The sequence below is a fragment of the Phocoena phocoena genome, chromosome 17 (assembly GCF_963924675.1).
Source record: "Phocoena phocoena chromosome 17, mPhoPho1.1, whole genome shotgun sequence".
NCBI lineage: Eukaryota > Metazoa > Chordata > Mammalia > Artiodactyla > Phocoenidae > Phocoena > Phocoena phocoena.
The window spans coordinates 52,993,262-53,017,923 of NC_089235.1; the positions used below are offsets into that span (position 1 = coordinate 52,993,262).

The 24,662-nt window shown below is 40.2% G+C and overlaps 1 protein-coding gene across 1 annotated transcript in view; it reads left to right on the forward strand.

Annotated features, from left to right (window-relative positions):
- Nucleotides 1-1,302: 1,302 nt before the first annotated feature.
- TRHR (thyrotropin releasing hormone receptor) overlaps nucleotides 1,303-24,662 on the forward strand; it is a 48,819-nt gene continuing 25,459 nt past the window's right edge. The window contains exons 1-2 of the mRNA XM_065895422.1: nucleotides 1,303-1,560; nucleotides 2,119-2,992. Coding sequence (XP_065751494.1) covers nucleotides 2,204-2,992 — 789 coding nt within the window. The 5' untranslated portion in view covers nucleotides 1,303-1,560; nucleotides 2,119-2,203. The remainder of the gene's footprint in view (nucleotides 1,561-2,118; nucleotides 2,993-24,662) is intronic.

Here is a 24,662-nt window from a genome sequence, read left to right on the forward strand (position 1 = left end):
AATCTCTCAATATTGAAAGGTAGACAGACGATAGTCTACCTTTGAGCCTACATTGTGCAGGCCAAACAATACATTTCTGAAGCCTGAATCTGAGTCATGGGTCATTAATTTGTAACTCTGGTTGATTTAGAAGGAGAAGTAGATACTCAAGGAGCCCTCGATGGTTCAGAGGGTGGAATTCACTCAATACGATCCAAGCTTCGCCTTCATCCCATTGTTACCTAGCCTTGAACGTGACTCTGATTCCTTCATGGTCCTGTCTACACCGAATCTATTCTTGCATTGACATCTTCTATCAAAAAGAATATCTAAAATTCTTAGAGTAGAGAATCAACCTGTTCACTCTATAGGGCATTAAGTTAAGGGCTGTTATTCGTTGTCAGTCTGAAATAAAAGTGGACAAACATTAACATTTGGTGTATTCAGTTGGTGCCTGGAGAAGAAAGACATATTTTCTGAGATCCCATTAAAAAGTATAAAGATTTGCCCATGGGCTACTTCAGAGAAATAAAAATCAAGCCGAAGTACACTTTCCTAAAAAAGATTGTTTATAAAGTTTTGTTTCAGAGGCGGTTACCAGAGTGGCCCTGGTTTAGATTTCCACCTAGAAGTAAATTGACACAAAACATTGCTGGGCGCTACATGTTGCTTGGCAGTCCACAGGGCGGGTGAAGAGGGGAGAGGTGTCCAGAGCAGTTAGAGAGATCCTAGTAAGTGACGCAGAGCCAGAGGTGAAAAACAAAGTTCACAGATCATATGTAGGTTTGAATTGATGTTCTTAGCTCAAACGGGTTTTTAAAAAATAATCTTTATAAGCCTCAGAAGATTGCAGCTGAAATGGTTTAAAATCCATTTCAACTCATTTTCCATTCATCTAATATGAGAGGAGGGAGTCAATTTCACTCGTTCACTGGAGAAATAGTCTAAGGGTTTCCCTAGTAGGGAAAGAAGTTGATTTCAGCTCAGTCACATATCTCAAGCTTCAAGGGCTGTGTCTGGACTGAGAAGGATTTGCCATCCCCAAGTCCTATCAAACAGGGAGTGTAAATATATTTCAGGGCTGCCTCAGGTACTGGAGTTGCTGTAGAACTTAGACTATAAACAACTATAAGACCAGCTGCCTCTGGACCCCTTGCTGGTGATTTCAGCCTTCCAGATTAGAACTGTATCACTAGCACATTTAAAAGTAAATCCTTCAAGGGGAGAAGATTATGAATCAGTGAGGACTGACTGGCATTTGCCATTGTGAGTGTGTGTGTTTGCGCGTGTGTGGGAGGGGGGCGGGGGGAGACAGAGAGCGAGCGTGTTCTCATTAGGGGGCGATCTACGATTTGGCAGGCTCTCTGCTGCTGCTTCTGCTGCTGCTTCTGCTGCGGCTGTATGGTCTGTCATCAGTTGGAAAGGCTGCAAGGGTTTAGAAGAACCGCAGTTCTGAAGACAGAGCACTGCTAAGTAGTCTCCCTGTCAAACAAAGTAGACGAGGTTTTCTGCAGCGTTGGAAACTCACGCTTAATACTGCCTCATCTACCTGGAAAAGCAGGCAACGCTACAGAGGAAAAGGTAAGAGAAGAAATTGTTCTCTGTTGGGTCTGCAGGGCAGAGGGCATGGGGAGAGGTAGGTTCAAAGGCTTGCTATTTTGTAGCAAAGGGATCTCACCCTTTGAGAGCAGAGGAGGCAGATGCTAATTTTCTGTCAAGCTTGATCATTGAGCCTCTTGGCTTTTTCCCCCCTCGTATCTTTTTCTTCTCCACTGTACTTTTCCCAAGCATCTGAGAGATGTCTTTGTATTTATTTTTCAGGTAGCAGATATTGTTTCTTTTCTTTTTTTTTTTTTTTCCATTGAGCACTCTTGCAAAACAAGGAGCATTTTCTGTGTCTCTTTTCTTGAGCATTTTTCTCCATTAAGAAAAAAACCGGTCCCTCTTATGGTAAGGTAGTCAAAACAGTTATTCCATCCTACGCTAGAGTTGCAATAAAAGGAGTTTTGGAGAGTACATATGAGCCCTATTACTGCAGAAAAATGGGAGGTGAAAGGAGAGGAGAATTACCTGTAAGTGACTGTGACTTGCTCAGAATTGGTGATGCTGTGAATGAATAGGAATTGTAACTCTTCACAGGGGGAGAGAACCACTGTGATAAAGGCAGGGCACTGGCAAGAAGATGTGTTGAGAAGTGTTTCAGAGAAACCTCAAGCCACTAAAGATGGAAAACGAGACAGTAAGTGAACTGAACCAAACCCAGCTTCAGCCTCGCGCCGTGGTGGCCCTAGAATACCAAGTGGTCACCATCTTACTTGTGCTCATTATTTGTGGTCTGGGCATCGTGGGCAACATCATGGTAGTCCTGGTGGTCATGAGAACCAAGCACATGAGGACGCCCACAAACTGCTACCTGGTGAGTCTAGCAGTAGCTGATCTCATGGTCCTGGTGGCCGCAGGCCTCCCCAACATAACGGACAGTATCTATGGTTCCTGGGTTTATGGCTACGTTGGATGCCTCTGCATTACTTACCTCCAGTACTTGGGCATTAATGCATCCTCTTGTTCAATCACAGCATTTACCATTGAGAGGTACATAGCAATCTGTCACCCCATCAAAGCCCAGTTTCTCTGCACATTTTCCAGAGCCAAAAAGATCATCATCTTTGTCTGGGCTTTCACATCCATTTACTGTATGCTGTGGTTCTTCTTGCTGGATCTCAATATTAGCACCTATAAAGATGCTATTGTGGTGTCCTGTGGCTACAAGATCTCCAGGAATTACTACTCACCTATTTACCTAATGGACTTTGGTGTCTTTTATGTTGTTCCAATGATCCTGGCCACTGTCCTCTATGGATTCATAGCTAGGATCCTCTTCTTAAATCCCATTCCTTCAGATCCTAAAGAAAACTCTAAGACATGGAAAAATGACTCAACCCATCAGAACAAGAATTTGAATTCAAAGACCTCTAGTAGATATTTCAACAGCACAGTATCTTCAAGGAAGCAGGTAAGCAAATCTGAACCTCCAAGTCCACAGAGGAAATGTGGGAGAGAGTTCCTTGTGAGATGGGATCAACTTTGCCCTACTTAGCTACTGGTAAAACTAAAATACAGTCATGCAAATGTTTCACAGTGTAAGCTTCTGCTTTACATATTAAATCCACCTCTAAAACAACTGAAGATCTAAAAATAGATGGGAAAATGTTGATAGCACATCAGCAGATACCAGTTCACGTGCTATTAGGATATAAGGAGATATAACAAAACCCCTAGAATTCCACCTTTAAAATGTTTGCGTCTCTCTGAGAAATGTTATCAAAATATTTAGACCATTTCTGGCTTCTATAGGGAGCAGCTGGATATTTTTAAGAATTCTATTGTCTGACAAATATTTGACAAGATAGTTTGAGAAAAGATGAGTCAAAACAGTAATGAAACTGAGAGGGGTTACTGGACTTTTTTTTTTTTTTTTTAGTCTTAGTGGAGAAAGATTCTATTACCTTCTCTTCCACCTCCCTACAAAGTGTCCCAGCATGTAGCAGTTCAAAATGCACTTTGCTCAGGAAATGTTCTAATAAAAGGCTAACACCAGGGCTTCCCTGGTGGGGCAGTGGTTGAGAGTCCGCCTGCCGATGCATGGGACACGGGTTCGTACCCTGGTCCGGGAAGATCCCACATGCCACGGAGCGGCTGGGCCCGTGAGCCATGGCCGCTGAGCCTGTGCGTCTGGAGCCTGTGCTCCGCAACGGGAGAGGCCACAACAGTGAGAGGCAAAGGCTAACACCAAGCTCAATTTGTTACAAACAATTATTGAATTTTTTTTAAATGTCTGCTTTTCTTGCTAAGCATAACTAAAAATCCTTTTACGTTTCAGATCACCTGAATGCTCAGGTGGTTACAGTTGAATAATGGTTTTATATGAGTCAAACAAAGGGTTTCACTTTGTTTCAGTAGATATGGTTTATAAGACAATACAGGAATGAAATACTTTTATATCATATGCACATTTACCTATAGTTACACAATTGTTCTAAGTTATCTGTGAACTTGGCTTTCAGGTCCTTTTTCTTTGTTAAGCAGAAGAAAAATAGATGGTAGACATCCTCAGAGCTGAAAAGAAAAACTTGAAATCAACAATACTGGCTCTTTCAAATGGGTTGAATTTTCTTTCTGTTTTTTAAAATCCTGCAGGAATGCAGTTCTTCCTATGTGCACAGATAGAAACTGAGTGTACTTTTTTTTTTTTTTTTTTTTTGTTGTGGTACGCGGTCCTCTCACTGTTGTGGCCTCTCCCGTTGCGGAGCACAGGCTCCGGACGCGCAGGCTCAGCAGCCCTGGCTCACGGGCCCAGCCGCTCCGCGGCAGGTGGGATCCTCCCGGACCGGGGCACGAACCCGTGTCCCCTGCATCGGCAGGCAGATTCTTAACCACTGCGCCACCAGGGAAGCCCATGAGTGTACTTTTTAAAGTAAGCACATGAATCATCCACACTATCACTTCCTAAACTCTAGATCAGCTGAAATATGAAGAACTGTAATTGGACATCGGGCACATAGTGAAATAAGTTACTAATAAATGTAGGTGTTTTAGACATGCATGAAATGAATAATGAACTGTCACTAGAAAGAAATATATACAACATTTTAAATGATACCATGATACTTGATTTATATAACATTTAGTATTAAAGATGCCCAGGTGATAGAAAAGACTTGAGCAACTATTGCCAGCTCTTAGATTTCTGTTGTTTGGGTCTAGCAGTACTACCTAATACAAGGCATATTTACTGGGCCTTGTATTGGGCATCTGTTACCCAAAACTTGATTAAGGGAAACTTAGAGAGATCTGTTGGCCATCTGCCAAGACAAACATTAAGAGAGTAAAGAATACAATAAGAGAGTAAAGAATACATACCTCTCAGTTAGAGACTAAACATGGGGTAATGTCTGTAGCAAAGAAGGTCAAGGAGTAGATTCATTCATTAGACTCTAATTTAGATCCTTGTTTTAAATTCTAAAATATTGTTTGTCTGGTCTAATATCTTCCCTTTCAATTATAGTCATTAGCACCTATCAGCATTAATAACGTGCTTCAAATTGCTAATTGTGTTACATGTTCACACTGTTATTTCAAAGCTGTTACAAATAGGCTGCCCTTATAGAGGCTGAGTGGTGAGAGAAAAAGCCAAAGATTTGACTCCAAATACCCTGGGCTTTAAAAGGCCAGGGCTCTAATCAAGCTTGGATGTATGACCTTGGGTAAGCAGAACTCTCTGAGCCTCAGTTTCCTCATCTTTAAGGATAAGGATAAATAACAACCAGGGCTGGTGTGAGGGTTTAATGAAATACCTTATGAATGACACCTAAAATAGAGTGTTGGTTCATCTGAATGTTTAATTAGTCTCATTCTGAGTTTTTTTAATATGTTGGCAACTGTAAGGGAAATATTTATTCTTTAAAATATGCATTCACCATTTAAACAAAGATCATTTGTTGAGCAGGTGTGTATATGATATAGCAACTTCTCCAAGGAACTTTTTAATAATTAGGGCATTTGGAATTGTATTCAGAGCATTTGGGGTTGTCACAATAACATCCCTGTCACTTAGCATCAGGAGCCTGGGATGCCAAATGACCTGAAATGTGCTAGACAGCCCTGCACAATGAAGTGCCCTGTTACAAATGTCAAAACACCCTCCTTGAGTAACAAGGGATGCCATATAAATCAAAAGAAGTGTATTGAAGTAATATGTCATGTAATTCAGTCTTGATTATAGATAGGAGGAGAGTTCAGAGAAAAGAAAGGAAATTATGGGTCTAGAGGGATCAGAGAAGCCTTCATGGAAGAGGTGGCATTTGAGAAGGCTCTGGAAGGATGAGGATAATTTGGAAAGTAAAAGTCAAGAGGGACAGCACTTTACACAGAAAGGACATGGCTGGGATGAGAATGGTATGGATTTGGAGAAGGGGTCAGGAAGGGGATTTTTATAGTATGTAGTGATTTGGTTGACTAAAATGAAGTCTTTGGGGAACAGCAAAAAGTACGATTGGATTGATGTGTGTGTGTGTGTGAGAGAGAGAGAGAGAGAGAGAAGGAGAATGAGAGAAAGGGCTGTAGAGGGTCCCAGCTATCAGGCAGAGCAAGGAGTTTGAACTTAGTGCAGGGACAATGAAGGAAGTGAGCAGTGAGCAGGCGGCAGCAATGAGGAAAGTGATGTTTGGGGACAGTAAATCTGACAGCTGTGGACCAGGCAGGATTGGAGGCTGAGAGACTTGTGGCAGAGGGACCACTTTGGAAGTTGTTGGTAGTAATTCAGGCATGAAGTAGTCCGACTCTCTATCAGGAGAATGTAAAGTAAGGTGTGAACCAGAGAGAGCTTTCAAAGAAAGAGAGGGTGAGATGTGAACATATCAGATACAAAGGATGAAGAGGGAACAATTCCATGTGGCTTCAGGGTTCCGAGTCTGGAAGAACGGTCGTGCCTCCAATGAATGGAATGAGAGCCATGAAGGGGAGTCAGTTTTGTCCAAAATCAGTGACCCTTTGATCTGGCTCTTCCTCTTCTGAAACGGTTCTTTTCTTAAACCTTCCAAAGGTTCTAACTCCACCTCCTATAACCCAAGGACTATTATTCTAATATTTTCTCTGCATGTTTTTTCTTTCAGGCAATTTTAGTGTACATTTTAATAAATATTCTGTCTGGACCAGGTCTTTCTAACCAAGTAATGAAAGTTAAATGTGCATAGCCTAAAAGAACTACTTTTTAAGCAGAAATAAGAGAGTATTTATATGTAAGGGACAAGTGTGGGGTTTTTGTTCATTCATTTGTTTGCTTTTAACTTATATCCCCTATGCAGAAAATTCAGACCAGAATCCTTTTTCTTCCTATTATTCAGATTCAATTATGTTTTAGGAAACCAACTAAATATTTGGTACATTCAATGAAACAAATTACTCAGAATGATGGCTTGGATTTGTGTAGACAAAAGAATTATCTGATTGACGAAATCTTTTGCTTTACAATTGGCTGTGATGATAATGGAGACATGGTTTAAATGATCACATTTTTCCCATTTCAGCTCTACACACTCCCAAAAGATCTCTCTCTGTTCAGTCAGTTCAGGTGTTCAGCATTGTGTAGATAAAATATCTTTATCATTGAGTGCATATATCAAAGGAATTGACTGGATCTTTCAGTATTTTGGAGACACAGAAATATCTTGGTAAAGGACTACACTATGGATAAACACATTCAATTCAAATATATTATTTCCACAGGATACGGGGTATGCAGAATATTTTACAGATCAGGCTATCAGTTTCATTTTCAGTGGAGTCACACTAACATACTTTTTTGTTTGTTTTTTACAGTATATCTGGTGGGAAACTGTGCAACATAGTCCAAGTAGCAACTCCAAAAGTTTATGGCAAAATTTTCATTATGGATTTTGTTTGGCTTAAAAAGCCTTTGAAATGCCAAACAGTCTTTGTTTACATAAATTTCTTAAAAGCCTTCTACCTTCCTAGAGGAATGTTGGTAGCCCAAGAGACAAAGGCAGCTTTCCTTTTAAAGCAATATATGCCTTTTGTTGCTGTTGTTGCTGTTATCGCTGCTGATGATAGAAAAGCAGTCATGTATTATGGAAAACACAGAAAACTAGGAATGAGAAAAAAGGCATCCTTTACCCCATCTCTCAAAACCCACAATTTATTAGCATTTAGTCATATTTATTTTCATGTTTTCACTTGATCTTTTTTATATCATTATAGTCAATATACAGATATGTAGTTTTATATGCTGTTTTTACACAAAATGTGAAATTAATCTTCTCAAGGATAGCACAGAGTAAAAGAAAATGGATAAGATTGTGAGTCAGTTTTTCTCAGCCGCAGTTTTCTCATTAATAAAATGATACTAACAATTCCTCATGGAGTTACTCAAATCAGATAAGATGCATCAGACAAAATTTGTGGGGTTTTTTTTTTGTCTCTCCTCCCTCCTGTACCATCAGCTACCCTTCCATCAGTCCTTTACTTCTCAGTGACTTCCATTCCCCTAGGCAGCCTCCTGACTCTGACTCTGAGTAAACCGAGTAGGATGTGCTCATGGAAAATTAAGAATTCTGCCGCAGGTGCGGCAAAAAACAACAAAAAAGAGTGTATTAATGATACTAAACTCTCCAGCATTAGGCCTAAATCAAAGGTTCCTCAAGTTTACTGGGACTGTTTTTGTACTGTTTTCACAGGTCCACCTTTCTTTTTTTTTTTTTTTTTTTTTTTTTTTTTTGCGGTACGCGGGCCCCTCACTGTTGTGGCCTCTCCCGTTGCGGAGCACAGGCTCCGGACGCGCAGGCTCAGCGGCCATGGCTCACGGGCCCAGCCGCTCCGCGGCATGTAGGATCTTCCCGGACCGGGGCACGAACCCGTGTCCCCTGCATTGGCAGGCGGGCTCTCAACCACTGCGCCACCAGGGAAGCCCCACCTTTCATTTTTAATTGTTTTATTTGTTCCATTTTTCTGGGTTCAACTATATCCTTAACAGTATAAAGATCTCTTAGATGGGAAAAAAGTGCAATTTTTGTAACTTAGCACACAGTTATCTAAGTGTGCAATCTTATTTTATTATTAAAGAAAAGTTTTCCATTTTCCAATTCACATCCTATATAAGGAAAAACTACATATGTCATAAATTGCCTCAGTGAAAGTGCCCTGCAGTTACATGTTTTGTGTCCTTTGGTTAGATGAGCGTACATTGTGTATTCCCAATTTTATGCCTGCAGCTTTGAGACATAATTTCACCAGTAAAGAAATATAAATTTTCCTGTATGCCTACAAAAAGGAAAAACCTGCACTCGTACAGAATTCTTGATTTTACCACACACCAAAAAACACCTTAAAATCAGCTAACCTTGAAAATGACAAACTATATTTCTTTACATGGCCTCTTGTGAATTCTTCAAATTGCAGATATTCCAAGTTCCAGACAGATTAAGTCTGGGCTGTAACCATGTTCTTAGTCTCCTTTACTTTTTTTATGAGTTGGGGGAAGGGTGAAAGGTATAAAGCTAGAGCTAGGTCAACATTAAGCAGAATTTTGCAGTAGGTCACTTTATATTCACTGTCCTCCTCAACTTAATGAAACATTCACTCACAACCCTAAAAGCACCTAGTGCTGTCCTAGGTGGGGGGGGCTACTGGGATATAGAAAGACACACTCTTCATCTTCAAGGAGCTCACTATTGGCCATGTACGCAAATAATCCTGAGCAGACCATTATGTTCTACAGTAGAGGACAAAGCCTCCATGAGGGGAAAAGCAAGATGGCAGAGAATGGAGGAAAGCTCTATGGAGAACATGGCATTGATCTGGGCCTGTAAAGATGGGCAGAATGTCTAAAAGCAGCAATAAGGAGACAGAGAGAAAAGGAAGAAAGTTCAACAGAAAGAGAGGAATAGATAGGGGAGGGACTGGACACGTTCGAGGAGAGAGTAGTCTAGTATCATTGAAGTGGGGCAATGAAAGTGAACTGTCTACTGAGGGAAGCCTGAACCAGATTGTGGTCCTGCTATATCTAACTCCCATCTCTCCTCCCCATCCTTGACCTTTGTCACTCTACCTACTTACACCCACACCCATGATTACAACTCCCAACTATGAGAGTCTAGTACACAGCTCTAGCAAAGACATCTTCCTGACCCCTACGCCTAATTGAGTTTTGGACATCGTGTAATTACATCAAATCCAATATGTCTAAAACTAAATCCATTCTTTTTTCCTTCGTAAACCCCTACCTCTTTTTTTCTTTCCTATTTTAGATTCCCAAGCCACAAATCTAGGAGTCCTTCTAAGTTCTTTTCTGTCCTATATACTCGCCCCAAATCCAAGTAGTAGTCAAGTGCTAGTGACGCTAGCTGATAACTCATTATTGGACCTACTCCATCACACTACCATTGTCCTAGTTCACTATTTCTCACCTGCTCTATTTCAGGACACAGCTCACCAAGCCTCTCTGACTCCCATTCCTCTGTCCCCCCACATCATTCTGCACATTTCTCACTAGGGGGTTTCTCTAACAAACAGATATGTTATTAAAATACTTTCAAGTTCCCGGAGGCCTAGAGTTTAAACATCTTAGCATAACAAGTAAGATCCTGGCTCCTTTATATGTTTTTAGCTTCATCGCTTATGGCTTTCCTAACTCAGACTTTATGCTCCGCTGATACTGAATTATTTGTAGTTCTCTGAACTTGCTATGTTCTCTCAGCCAGAATACCTTTCATCTGGCAAACTCTCAATTATCATCCAAGTCTCAGATCAAACGGTGCCCCCCATGCATCCCATCAAGCCTTCCCTGAATGTCTCAGGCAGATCTATGTAACTGGATGCCTAGCTATAACCATGTGTGTTAGGTATTCTACCTATGTGTCCACAGTACATTGCCTATACTTCTGGTTTAGTAATTCTTATGTATCATAATTGTTACCTGTTGGTCTTCCCATTGCCACTAACATCTGTAAAAGTAGGGCCCGTATCCCCAGTGCCCTCAGCACTGAATTTGGCATGTCACAGGCTCCCAGAAGAGTTTATAGATAGTCGTGTGTTGCAGCCAAAGAGTACAGGCTTTGCAATACAGCAGGTGGCTAGCATTTCTTCCCAAACCTATGTTCAGTGACATCACACTAGTTGCTTAAAATTGGTCATGGTTGGAGTACTAACACTGCAGAAATCAGCAAATATGACACTTCAGGGCCCCTCCCTTTTTTTGTGGAGAGCCAGTTGTTAAATACTGATCAGTACACTTCTCTCTATGTGCATATCACACATAATAAATGAAAGTGTAAAAGAGTACATACACGAATACTTTGGAGCTAAGTCAATTCCAACACTCTATTTTGCTCCCTGAAAAATTATTGTTTATTTATTCCATATCCTTCACTGATTTTAATTAAAATTTATTGTCTTTTATTGAATGTCTTTTGAATTCCAAAACAGAAAAACTAGCAACCAGCTAGTATGATAGTGAGTTTGTTACTAGATAAGACTTTTGAGCAAGATTTCCACCTTCCAGACAGAACAGACTGACTTAGAAACATGGCGGACTCAAATCATAATTTACTTTTTGTACAGAATCCTGTTGGCTTTCCAAAGAGCCTTTCAGATATCCTCCCCAATGAGAGAGCTACATTAGACTGAATGCACAGAGATGCAGAGGGATGGCAACTTAAGGAAGGAAACAGTGTGAGCAGAAGTATTAAGATGAGAATAAATCTATCCAAGCACTCCTATGTGGCTAATTTTCCTAAAACAATTTGCACACATCATCTTCTTTCAAAAAGAAACATCCCCAATCTCCTCTGACTGGCTTTCAAAGCCCTCTAAAATCTGACCTTTTCATCATTTTTCTGGCTTTGTTCATCCATTGTTTCTTTAATTTAATAGACAATTATTGAGCACCAATTTCATGTCAGGCATTACTCCAGAAAACCAATAATAATCACTGTCTTATGGGAACTTTCTGTAAAATACAAAAGATCACCTTTCAAAAATGGTGATAGTATTGGGGTAGTATTTTTGTTTTTTTCAGATATATACTCAGGAGTGGAATTGCTAGGTCATATGGTAGCTCTATTTTTAATTTTTTGAGAAACCTCCATACTGTTTTCCACTGTGGCTGCAGCAAGTTACATTCCCACCAGCAATGCACAAGGGTCTCCTTTTCTCTGCATCCTCACCAACATTTGTTATTTGTGGTCTTTTTGATGATAGCCATTCTGACAGGTGTGAAAAAACAAAAACACTAATTTGAAAAGATACATGCACCTCAATGTTCATAGCAGCATTATTTACAATTGCCAAGATATGGAAGCAACCTAAGCATTCATCAACAGTTGAATGGATAAAGAAGATATGGTACATATATACAATGGAATATTACTCAGCCATAAAAAAAAATGAAATCTTGCAATTTGCAGCAACATGGATGGACTTGGAGGGTATTATGCTAAGTGATATGTCAGACAGAGAAAGATAAATACTGTATGATATCAGTTATATGTGGAATCTAAAAAGTAAAACAAATCAGTGAATATAACAAAAAAGACATAGACTCACAGATATAGAGAACAATCTAGTGGTTACCAGTGGGGGGAGGAAAAGGGAGTGGGGAAAGTTAGGGTTAGGGGATTAAGAGGTACAAACTATTATGTATAAAATAATCTACAAAGATATATTGTACAGCACAGGGAATATAGACAATATTTTATAATAACTATAAATAGAGTATAACCTTTAAATATTGTGAATCACTATATGGTACACCTGTAACTTATATAATATTGTACATCAACTATAATTTTTTTTAAGTTGAAAAAAAACAGTTGGAAAATACAAAGTTAGGCTGTACAGTGTGCAGAAGAGGCAACAAGGAATGAGTGAACACCATACATAAGGCTGGAGAGCAGGCCCTCAACAGAGAAGAGTCACTTCACTTTAGAAAAACGAGTAGGTGTTCACCAGGCCAACGTGAAACCAGCAGAATTTACGTAGCCAAGCAGAGCCCAGGGTAAGACCTTGGAAGTCCCTGTGTGTGCCACTGAAAGCAACTAAATCTGGTTCTAAGGCACCAGGGAACCACTGAAGAACTCTAATAAGGACAGTGGCAAACTGGATTTGACTTTCGGGAACTTCACTCATAAAATTTTACAATGAAGCCAGCCCATAACCAGGGAAACAGAAATGAGGCTTTTGCAATCCGAGCAAAAAGCAAAGAAGACTTGAATTAGGGCGTAAGAGTAGAGAAGTCTAGGAAGGATATACAAGAGTTAAATCAGTGGAATTTAACTACTAATTTGGCAAATGAAAAAGAGGTTCCTAAAGTGAGTCCCAGATTCTCACCTGGAGTGACTGGGCAGACAGTGGTGTTAGCAAGCATGGCACAGAATACAAGAGGAAGAACAGTCTTAACTATATTTACTCCTTCCGCATAGAAGGGCGTGTCTCACCAGATTCTCCCATGTATAATAAGCTCATTTGATTTTGCAACCTTGCTCATGTAATTTTTCCCACCTGTAGAGCCCTCCCCACTCTTCATACCTCCCACCTCTCTGAAAAGCTCAAGTTCCCAGCTCAGGCTGCAGTTAGAACCAGGGGTTCCGTACATTGGACATCTACCTGAAGGCAGAGTCTAGCATGAGCTCTAGACTCAGAAAAACGTAAGTTCAATTCTACTTCCTATCTCTGTAACTTTGGATACGTTATTTTACTCCTTGATACTTGTTTGTTCAAATGTAACATGGGATACTAATGATACCCACTCATAGGGTTGCTGTGAGGAAATGCTTAGTACATAGTAAGCGTTTAAAAATGCTTATTTACTACATTTAAATTATATGCTATAGTTAAAATATTATTTACCCCGCCTTATTCATGAAATAGCAAAAAATACAGACTGGTAATTCCCCAAAACGACAAAGTTTAGAGATTATAATAGAGGTTGATCTTCCAGGCTGATCTAACAGCATATTCATAAGATCAAATTAATATTTCTTGAGCTCTGCTATGTGCCCAGAGAGAAATACATAAGTTTATATGAACTAACTCAATATATCTTCACAACAATCCTGAGAAGTAGGAACTAACTGTAGAAGAGAATTTGGAGGCAAATGAATGCAAAATGACCTGCTGGTTGTAGCAAAGCCAGAATGTTGACCCAGCACACCTGCTCCATTTCAACCACAGGGCAAGAGAAAATCAAATAAAGGTGAGACTGGTGAGGGCTAAAGTAAGTTTCCTGGAGGTGGATGTTTGGGCCGGGTTAAAGAGGCTGAGAGGAAAGAGGTCGTTCCAGATAAAGGAGAGAGATGGGAAAGATATGACAGTATTATCAACAGGAGAAAAAAGCCCAGAATTTTAAAAAGCATTTTCTGTCTGAGGAATAGTAATGAGATTAGTCAGATGTGGGCCAAAAGTTTATGGGAAATAAATTTGGAGGACATGCAGACTGGGGCTGGAACAGTGAGACCAGAAAACCAAGCACAGGACCACCACCTGCCTCCCCAAGCCCATCATCAGGCTGGTGACCAACACCAGGGAAATCACATTCTATAGGGTACAGCTATCCCAGCCTTGGAGTTTCCCTTCCAATGGGCCCTCGTTAACCTCTGCTGATCCATTTACAGGACCATCCCCGGTTCCCTCTTTTCATGCCTATTTCAAAACTTTCTACTCTCCTGAAGTTGTCACACCTGGAATTTTTTTCCCTCTGAAATCCGCCCCCAACATCCAACCTCTCCTCTCTAATGCTACTTCCTTAATTCCAGTCTCAGCATGTCATCCCTGCACTGTAGACCAGGAGGCTGGTCTCTCTGCCTCGCCGAACTGTTGCATAAGCATCCTAACCACCTTCCCTGCCTCTTAGCTGCCCTCTTCCAATTCACCCCCAGGGTGCTGCTAGAATCATCCAAAAGGCAAACTTGATAACAGCATCATCCTGAAGTCTTCCAATATCCTTTTTCCCTATAGGTTCAAATCCAAGGTCATAATCATAGCACACTGGGACATTTATGTTCTGCTCCCCACTTACTTTCTCAAGCTCATCCCCTTTCTGTCCCCAACATACCATTCTACAAGCAGTTTCCTTATCTGGCCACACTCTTTCCTACCTCCAAGCCAGTGTGCATACTCCCCCTGCCACGAGCATTCCATACAGATGCGAGAACAAAATGCTACAAATGGGAGGGACAAACACCAATCCCTGCCAATGGAGAAAAAGGAAGCCTGCTCTGCGTCATGACCTATGAGAGGGTCCAATGAGGGCCTGCGCGCACCACATTGCTGTAGTAATTTGTTCAAATGTCTCTCCCACCAGATTGTGTATCCCACAAGGGCAGAAAAATTATCCCATTCATTTTTGTGTCCACAGTGCCTGTCACGGCGCCTAGGGACATACCGATAAATGACTAAACTAGTAAAGACTGGATATAAAGGTAGAAGGATCAAGTATGACTCCAAAGATTTTTTTCAGGAGACCAAAAATGGTAAAATTGTTGAAAGAAATGTTAAGGGAAAAGATGTTAAAAACACTGTCAGAAATCTTAAGCTTAAGATGAGGATATGGAAATTTTACATTGTAAGTATTTAGGATTTGGAAAAATTTAGACTGTTGAGTAGTCAGGATCAGATATGTGCATTTATGAACCAATAGAATAAAGGAAAGAAGGTATGACTAGCGTTGAATTTATTTATTTATCTATCCTTTTTATTGAACTACAGTTGACATACAATATTGTATTCATTTCAGATGTACAACATAGTTATTCAACATTTACATACATTATTAATTGATTACCACTATAAGTCTAGTAACCATCAGTCACCATACAAAGTTGTTACAATATTACAGACTATATTTCCTATGCTGTACATTACATCCCTGTAACTTATTTATTTTATAACTGGAAATTTATACCTTTTAATCCTCTTTACTTATTTCACCCAACACCCCACCACCCTACCCTTTGCTAACCACCAGTTTGTTCTCTGTATCTATGACTCTGTTTCTGTTTTATTTTGTTTCTTGTTTTCTTTGCAGATTTCACACACAAGCATACTTCATTTTTTGCACTTCACACGTATTGCAATTTTTGCAAACTGAAGTTTTGTGACAACCCTGGGTTGTTGGATGATGGTTAGCATTTTTTAGCAGTAAAGAATTAATTAAGGTATGTATATTGGTTTCTTTTAGACAAAATGCTATTGCACACTTAATAGACTACAGTATAGTGTAAACAAATTTTATATGCCCTAGGAAACCAAAAAATACATGTAACTCGCTTTATTGTGATATTCCCTTTATTGCCATGGTCTAGAACCAAGCCCACAGTAGCTCTGAGGTATGCCTCTATAAGTGAAGTCATATAGTATTTGTCTTTCTCTGTCCCACTTATTTCACTTGGCATAATACCCTCTAGGTCCATCCATGTGTTGCTAATGGCAAGACATCATTCTTTTTTAAGGCTGAGTAATATTCTATTATATATAATAGATACATTATATATATGTATATATATATCACATCCTCTATCCATTAATCTGTGGATGGATATTTATGTTTCCATATCTTGGCTATTGTAAATAATGCCTCACTGAACATAGGGGTGCATATATCTTTTGGAATTAGTGTTTTTGTTTTCTTCAGATAAATACCCAGAACCAGAAGTGGAATTGCTGGATCATACAGTAATTCTATTTTTAATTTTTTGAGGACCCACCATACTGTCTTCTAAGCTGGGTGCACTAATTTATAATCCCACCAACAGTGCACCAGTGTTCCTTTTTCTCCACATCCTTGACAACACTTGGTATTTTTTTTTAATTAATTTATTTACTTATTTATTTATTTATGCTGGCTGTGTTGGGTCTTAATTTCTGTACGAGGGCTCTCTCTAGTTGTGGCGAGCAGGGGCCACTCTTCATCGCGGTGCGCAGGCCTCTCACTGTCGCAGCTTCCCTCGTTGTGGAGCACAGGCTCCAGACGCGCAGGCTCAGTAGCTGTGGCTCACGGGACCAGTTGCTCCGCAGCATGGGGGATCCTCCCAGACCAGGGCTCGAACCCGTGTCCCCTGCATTGTCAGGCAGACTCTCAACCACTGCGCCACCAGGGAAGCCCACCAACACTTGTTATTTGTTGTCTTCTTGATAATAGCCATTGTGACAGGTATGAGGTGATACCTCAATGTGGTTTTGATTTGCATTTCCCTCATATCAGTGCTGTTGAGCTTCTTTTCATGTGCCTGTTGGCCATCTTTATGGCTTCCTTGAAAAATGTCTATTCAGCCTCTCTGTCCATTTTTTTTAATCAGGTTGTTCTGTTTTCTTGATGTTGAGTTGTATGAGTTCTTTGTATATTTTGGATATTAACCCCTTCTCAGATATGTCATTTGCAAATATCTTCTCCAATTCAGTACTCAGCCTTTTCTTCTTGTTGATGGTTTCCCTCACTACGCAAAAGCTTTTTAGTTTGTCATAGTCCCATTTGTCTAGTTTTGTCGTTGTTGCCCTTGCCTAAGGAAACAGCTCTAAAAAAGTATTGCTAAGACTGATGTCAGAGTGTACTCTAGAAGTTTTATGGTTTCAGGTCTTACATTTAAATCTTTAATCTATTTTGAGTTTATTTTTATATGTGGTGTAAGAAAATGGTCCAGTTTCATTCTTTTGAATGTAGCTGTCTTGTTCTCCCAACACCATTTATTGAAGGGGCCTTCTTTTCCCCACTGTTTATTCTTGCCTCTTTTGTCGTAGATTAATTGACCACACAAGTGTGGGTGCATTTCTGGGCTCTCTATTTTGTTCCACTGGTCTATGTGTCTGTTTTGGTGCCAGTACTATACAGTCTTGATTACTATAGATTTGTAGTATAGTTTGAAATCAGGGAGTGTGATACCTCTAGCTTTCTTTTTGTTTCTTAAGATTGCTTTGGCTATTTGCATTCTGCTGTGGTTCCATACAAATTTTAGGATTATTTGCTTTAGTTCTGTGAAAAATGCCACTGATGTTTTGATAGGAATTGCATTTAATCTGTAGATTACTTTGTACATTTTATCAATATTAATTATTCCAATCCATGAGCACTATATATCTTTCCAGTTTGTGTCATCTTCATTTTCTTTCATCAGTGTCTTATAGTTTTCAGAGTAGAGGTCTTTCATCTTCTTGGTTAAACTTATTCCTAAGTATTTTATTCTTTTTGATGCAATTGTAAGTGGGAGTGTTTTTTTAATTTCTCTTTCTGATAGTTTGTTATTAGTGTATAGAAATGCAACAGATTTCTGTATTGATTTTATATCCTGCAACTTTACTGAATTCATTTATTAGTTCTAATAGTTTTGGGGTAAAGTCCTTAGAATTTTCTATATATAGTACCATATAATCTGAAAACAGCAGCTGTTTTAATTCTTTCTTTCTAATTTGATGACTTTTATCTCTTTTCTTGTCTGATAGCTGTGGCTAGGAATTCTAATACTGTGTTGAATAGAAGTAGTTATTGATAGAGGACATCCCTGTCTTGTTCTCAATCTTAGAAGAAAAGTTTCAGATTTTTACCATAATGTTAACTGTGGGTTGTCATATATGGCCTTTATTATGTTGAGTAATATTCTCTCTATATCCACTTTGTTAAGAGCTTTTAGCATGAATGAATGTTGAATTTTGTTAAATGCTTTTTCTGCATTTATCAAGGTGATTATATGATTTTTATTCTTCAATTTGCTTATATGGTATATCATTTTGATTGATTTTTGGATACTGAACCATCATCCTTGCATCCCTATAATAATAAATCCCTCTTAATCATGGTATATGATCCTTTTAATGTACTGTTGAATTCAGTTTGCTACTCCCCCTACCCCACATTGTATGTTTTTTACATTGTATTTTACATATTTTTATTTTGTTTGTTGCTTAACTAATTATTTTAGGTATAGATGATTTTTACTACTTTTGTCTTTCAATCTTCATGCTGGCTTTATAGATAGTCGATCCACTACATTTATTGTATGCTTGCCTTTACTAGTAAAATATTTTCTTTTATAATTTTTTTGTTTCTTGTTATGGCGTTTTCTTTTCTGTTTAAAGAAGTACTTTAACATTTTTTGTAAGACTGGTTTAGTAGTGATGAACTCCTTTAACTTTTGCTTCTCTGGGAAACTATTTATCTCTCTTTCAGTTCTGAATTGTAACCTTGCCAGGTGGAATATTCTTGGTTATAAGTGTTTCTTTCTTTTAGTACTTTGAATACATCATGCCAATCCCTTCTGGCCCATAAAATTTCTTCTGAAAATTTAGCTGATAGACTTATGGGGATTCCCTTGTACATAACTAGTTTTTTTCTCTTGCTGATTTTAAGATTCTTTCTTTATCTTTAACTTTTGATAATTTAATTATAATGTGTCTTGGTGTGGGTCTCTTTCAATTCATCTCATTTGGGTGTCTCTGCCTCCTGGACTTGATTGTCTGTTTCCTTTAACAAGTTAGGGAATTTCCAGCCATAATTTCTTCCAGTAGGTTTCTGTCTTTTTCTCTCGTTTTTCTCCTTCTGGGACCCCTATAATGTGAATGTTAGTACACTTGATGTTGTTCCAAAGGTCTCTAAACTATCCTCGTTTTTTAAACTATTCTTTTTTCTTTTTGCTGTTCTAATTGGGTGATTTCCATTACCCTGTCTTTCAGAACAATGATCCATTCTTTTGCATCCTCTAAATAGCTGTTTATTCCCTCTAGTGTATTTTTTAGTTCTAGTTAGTTACTAAAAATTACTGATTGGTTCTTTTTTTATAGTTTCTACCTCTTTGTTGAAGTTCTCACTGAGTTCATCCATTCTACTCCTGTTGTAATCATCTTTACAACACTATTACTTTGAACTCTTTATCTGGTAAATTCCTTATCTCTGTTTCATTTAGTTCTTTTTCTGAGGTTTTTTCTTATTCTTTCATTTGGAAGGTATTTCTTTGTCTCCTCATTTTGCCTAACTTTCTGCGTTTGTTTCTGTATATTACATATATCAGCTATGTCTCCCAGTCTTGAAAGGATGGCCCTATGTAGAAGGTGTTCTGTGGGGCTCAATGGTACGATCTCACCTAGTCAAAAGAGGCAGGTGCTCCAGGGGTATCCCCTGTGTGGGATGTGCATGTCCTCCTACTGTGATAGAGCCATGATAGCTGCAGACCTCTTGGTGGACAGAGTTGGTTCCCAGGCCAGCTAGCTGTGTGGCTTAGCCACAACTGCTGCAGACTCCCTGGTGGACAGGGCTGGTCCCTGTCCCAAATGTCTACAAAACCTGTCTGCAACTGCTGCAGGCATGCTGATATGAGGGCTGGCCCTCAGTGCAGCTGGCTGGGAGGTCCAACCTCGATTGCTGCTGGTACATCGATTTGTAGGGCTGGCTTCCTGTAGCTGAAGCCACTTTGAAGGGGCACTTTGCCAGCTAGAATAACCCGACAGGTTGGGGAGGACAAGAGCCACTTCAGAGGGGCCAGCCAGGACAGGTGGGTTGAGTGAGGTGGGTCCCAGAGAACACCAGGGTGGGGAGCACGGTTTTAGCTAGGTTGATGGAGTGTGACAGAAATGGCACTTGCCAGCGCTGGGCCAGCTAGGTGAAAGGCAAGTAAAAGAAAACTGGCACCCACCAGTGCTTTCGTCCCCAGAGGAAGTGCCGCCAGATACCTGTGCCTCCGGTACCTGCCTTTATGTTAGTCAATGATTCTCCTTTGTATATGACCCAGGTTCTTTTCAAGCTGCTGCCTCTGTGCTGGGATTCAGAGGGAACGAGTTTATGTGCAAGCCCTTTAAGAGTGAAATCTCAGTTTTCCACAGCCCTCCAGCTCTCCGGGCCATAAGGCCCTCTGGATTTCAAAGCCAGCTGTTATGGGAGCTCATCTTCCCGGTGCAGGACCCCTGGGCTGAGGAGCCCAGTGTAAGGCTCAGACCCCTAGCTCCTCAGAGGGGAATTCCATGGTTGTGATATCCCTCCCACGTGTGGATCACTGAACTAGGGTCGTGGGTTCTGACTGGACCACATCTCTGCCCCTCCTACCCATCTCGATGTGGCCTTTTCTTTATATCCTTAGTTGTAGAAAAGCTGTCCTGCTAGTCTTCAGGTTGTTCTCAGAGACACTTGTTCTCTATATAGTTGTAGTTTGGGTGTGTCCCTGGGAGGAGGTGAGCTCAGGGTCTTCCTACTCCACCATCTTGATCCGGACTCTGGCTAGAGTTGAATTTTTTAAAATGGAAGGACTGACTGACAAAAACCTAGTTCTGGAGGAATGTCTGCATTTAGGAGGCTAGAAGATGACTGGGTTCTTTGCTACAGATTAAAAAAAAAACACCACACACAATTTCTCTGTCCTCGAACAGCCAGAGTGTCAAAGGCATAGCTGTAATGGATGATTCCAGTTAGGAGGGAAAGTAAAGAAAGAAGAATGAGCCAGGGAGAGCGAGGAGGTTCGGTTAAATGAATAAGTGGATTTATCTAAAACTGGGGCGTCGTGTCCTTGCCACTAGAGTCAAACACAGCTCTTCAGAGCTGCATGGGAGGCACCTGAAAAGAACTCGAATAAACTAAAAATTAAATTAGCTCTGAAAATTAAACAAGGCTAAATACATGTGCACATGGGATAGGATGAATAATGTAAAACACCTGACATCCATATTTAGTTGAAATAAAAATAGATAATATTATGTTGGAAAAGAAAACATTGCAACCTTTTGTAAACAACACTTTTAGCCAAAAGCTATCTCTCTTGGATAGATTGCCTGAACATAATTTTCTAGTAGCTGCAAGTAAGTACAGCATCCTCTGCCTCTCCATTCTGTGCCTTTGTTGTTTGAGTCTTACGTGGATTTATGACTATGGGAGAACTCAGCATACTTTCCTCAGGCAGCAGCTCTTAGCTTCGAAAATAAGGAAGTGACTCAGTGAGCGAGGTGGCGTGATCATGAGAATGCAAGAGGAAAGAGAGTAAATGCAGAGCACCCCATCACTTTTCAAAGATCATTTTTAAAGTCAAGTGACCCAAGTGCAGTATTGACACCCTGCCATGTTTCCTCTGATAAGGGTTCAGCTTTGTGAGTGATTCTACTTGGCAAACATTTGAAATATTATGCATATAGAAAACTCTGGGTGGGAAGAGTGAGAGAAAAGTGTGCACTGAGATAGTTTCTGCTCTACTGGGAAAGACAGAAAGAAGCTCAGATTCAGGGTGAATTTACAGGAGAAATATTTGACTAGATATTATAAAGTGCTAGAATGGACCACCAGGAATTTCTTTACAAATCAATTAGACAAGTCTCTGAATAAGTTAAGAGCAATCGAGTCACTACTTTTATATAAACCAACTGTAGTGCACAGTGGAGGTATGACCCTGGAATTAAAGATGGCCTTGTTCAATTATTACAGTCCCTTCCAGTGCATTCTTATATGGAATGGGAAAATAGTGGAAATAAGGACAAATTCGTACCTACTCATTTATGAGTCAATTGAGAACCTACTACATGTCAGCACTGTATTAGGCACTAGGATATAAAAATGAAAAAGTCAGAGTTCCTGCTCACAAAAAGGTCACAGTCTAACAGGAAAAAACGTGAAAGTAAACTGATCATTAAAGCCATAAAGGAATGAGTGTTATCACGGGAAAAAGCACAGATTAGTGTTACCTGACCTAGATGGCTTGGGGAAAGGTGGGCATCAAGAAGGCCTTCTGGAAAAGAAGACTCCTAACCTGAGCCTTGTGAATTAATAGAAGCTTTGTAGGTGAAGAAGGGAAGGAAGATGGTTTATGCAAAGGAGACTCTACCGTTGAAGACCAGGAGTCCAGAAAGAACACAATCAGTCCAAAGAACTGCAAGTATTTCATTAAGGCTGGGCAACAATAGAGGAGACTAAACCAGGAAATAAAGTCTTAATCTAGGGTACTGAGAATTTGGACAATATTCTAAAGGCTATGAAAAGTCACTGGAAGACTGCAAGGCAAGGTAATTACATTTGCGCTTGAGGACGATCACTGTTTTCAGTAGGCAAAGGATTAGATCAAAGTCAAGGGCATTAGTTAGGACAGCGCTGCAACCATATGGGCGAGATAATCGGAGTAATTCTGCAAAGGCCTAACATGATGAGGTAAATAGCAGTGAGGATAGAAAGAAGTAGATACATCTGGAATAGAATCAATAGATTTGATATATGCAGATGTGTAGAAAGGGGGAGAGAAAGGACTCAAACACCTGCACCATTGAGAAAAAAAGTGGTATGACAGTTGAGAGTCTGCATTCTGGAATCTCATGCCCATATGAGTACCTGGAACATGAAAATAATAAACGTTATTATTAATTGGAGAGTGTAATTTGCCTAAATGAAGACAATTGGTGGAGGAACATATTTCACGGTGTGGGGGTGAGCATGTTATTCAGTTCTGCCTTCGCAGTATTTGAAGTGTCAGTAGGATACATGGGTGCAGTTAGAAATATAGAATTAGAGCCCAGAAGAAACATCTGGCCTGGAGATACAGATCTGAGAACAAATCAGGTTTGTGGAAGACTCCGGATTAAGTATACTTACAGGAAGAAATTCTGTGGAATGGAACGGAAACCCTGGAGTAGCTAGAATTGTAGGAAGACTGGGATGAACAGCCTATGAAATAAACAGAAGAAATTGCCACGGGCTTCCCTGGTGGCGCAGTGGTTGAGAGTCCGCCTGCCGATGCAGGGGATGCGGGGTCGTGCCCCGGTCCGGGAGGATCCCACATGCCGCGGAGCGGCTGGGCCCGTGAGCCATGGCCGCTGAGCCTGCGCGTCCGGAGCCTGTGCTCCGCAACGAGAGAGGCCGCAACAGTGAGAGGCCCGCGTACCGCAAAAAAAAAAAGAAAAAGAAAAAGAAAAAGAAATTGCCAAAGAGGAAGGAGGAAGAACAGGAGAAGTAGAGTCTCAAAAGCCAGAGGAAGGGACTTTCAATAGTGATCAATAAAGAGGAAAAGATAAGAACTGAAAAAGCACCTAAAACATGCATTAGTAACCTTTGTGAGTAGCGTTTCCATAAAGTGTAGGGGGGAATAAATCGGATCTCATGGAGTTGGTGAATGAATTTCTAAGCGGAAAAAGACTGGAAAGAGAGTAAGAGTAAACAGCTGTCTTAAGAAACTTGATTATGAGAGAGAGAACAATAATGACAGTGAGAAACAGGGCAGGGCATTTATGTTTGTTTTACTTGTATTTTATTTCTTAAGATGAAGAAACCTGAGCCTGTATAAATCCTGATGGGAAAGAGCTGGTAGAGTGGGAGGAATTATTTGTAGATACACACGTGAGACTGAGTATGGAGAGAGCACCGTTCCTGAGGATGCAACAAGGGATACCATGAAGAGTGTGGGCAAGGCAGTCAGCCTTGGAGAGAAAAGGGTGCATCCTTGTTTTCCTTGTCAGCAGGGTTTGTCTCTAAGTCACTGACCCGTTTACATCACCTAGCACCTAGCACAGTGCCTGGCACATAGAGGTACCCAATAAATGTTTGTTAAGTAAATAAATGGAAAAGTGAGTGAATGAAAGAGGAAATGAATAAGATACAAGGAAAAGAGATGAGGATGACTGTTGCAGGTCAGTTTTAAGTTCTGGGGCAGGAAGTGGTGAGTTCTCACAAGCTGGTCTCTATTTTCTCAGTGATAAGATGGACAATATTGATTGAGAATGAAAGGGCAATGGCAGAGGGAGGGGACATGGCAGTTCGTTGTGGGAAATGGGAAAAGTAGATGACAGGTAGAATGGTAACAGTGTTCAGTCGCATTCCTGTTTAGAAAAAATGAACTGGAGCAGTAGTAAATTACAGGCGATCTAATTTCTTAGTGACATTGCAGTGGACCTCCTCTGGGACTTATTCCAGTAAACATCTTCTCCAGCAAATTAGGAAAATCTATCACTTTGTTCGGACAATCAGAGGTCTTTATGCATGGTGCCCTATTTAGATGAGCCATTTCATTGTCCTCAAGGTTGTTTCCTTTTCTGTTGCAAGTGACACATCCACAATGGGTACAATTTCACATTTAGCACTTCATTCCCCTTTATTGAGGCAAGGATCTTAGGACAAAGGGCCAGATCACATCAGATGTGATGCATTGCCACAGGGCAGGGATTTCTACATT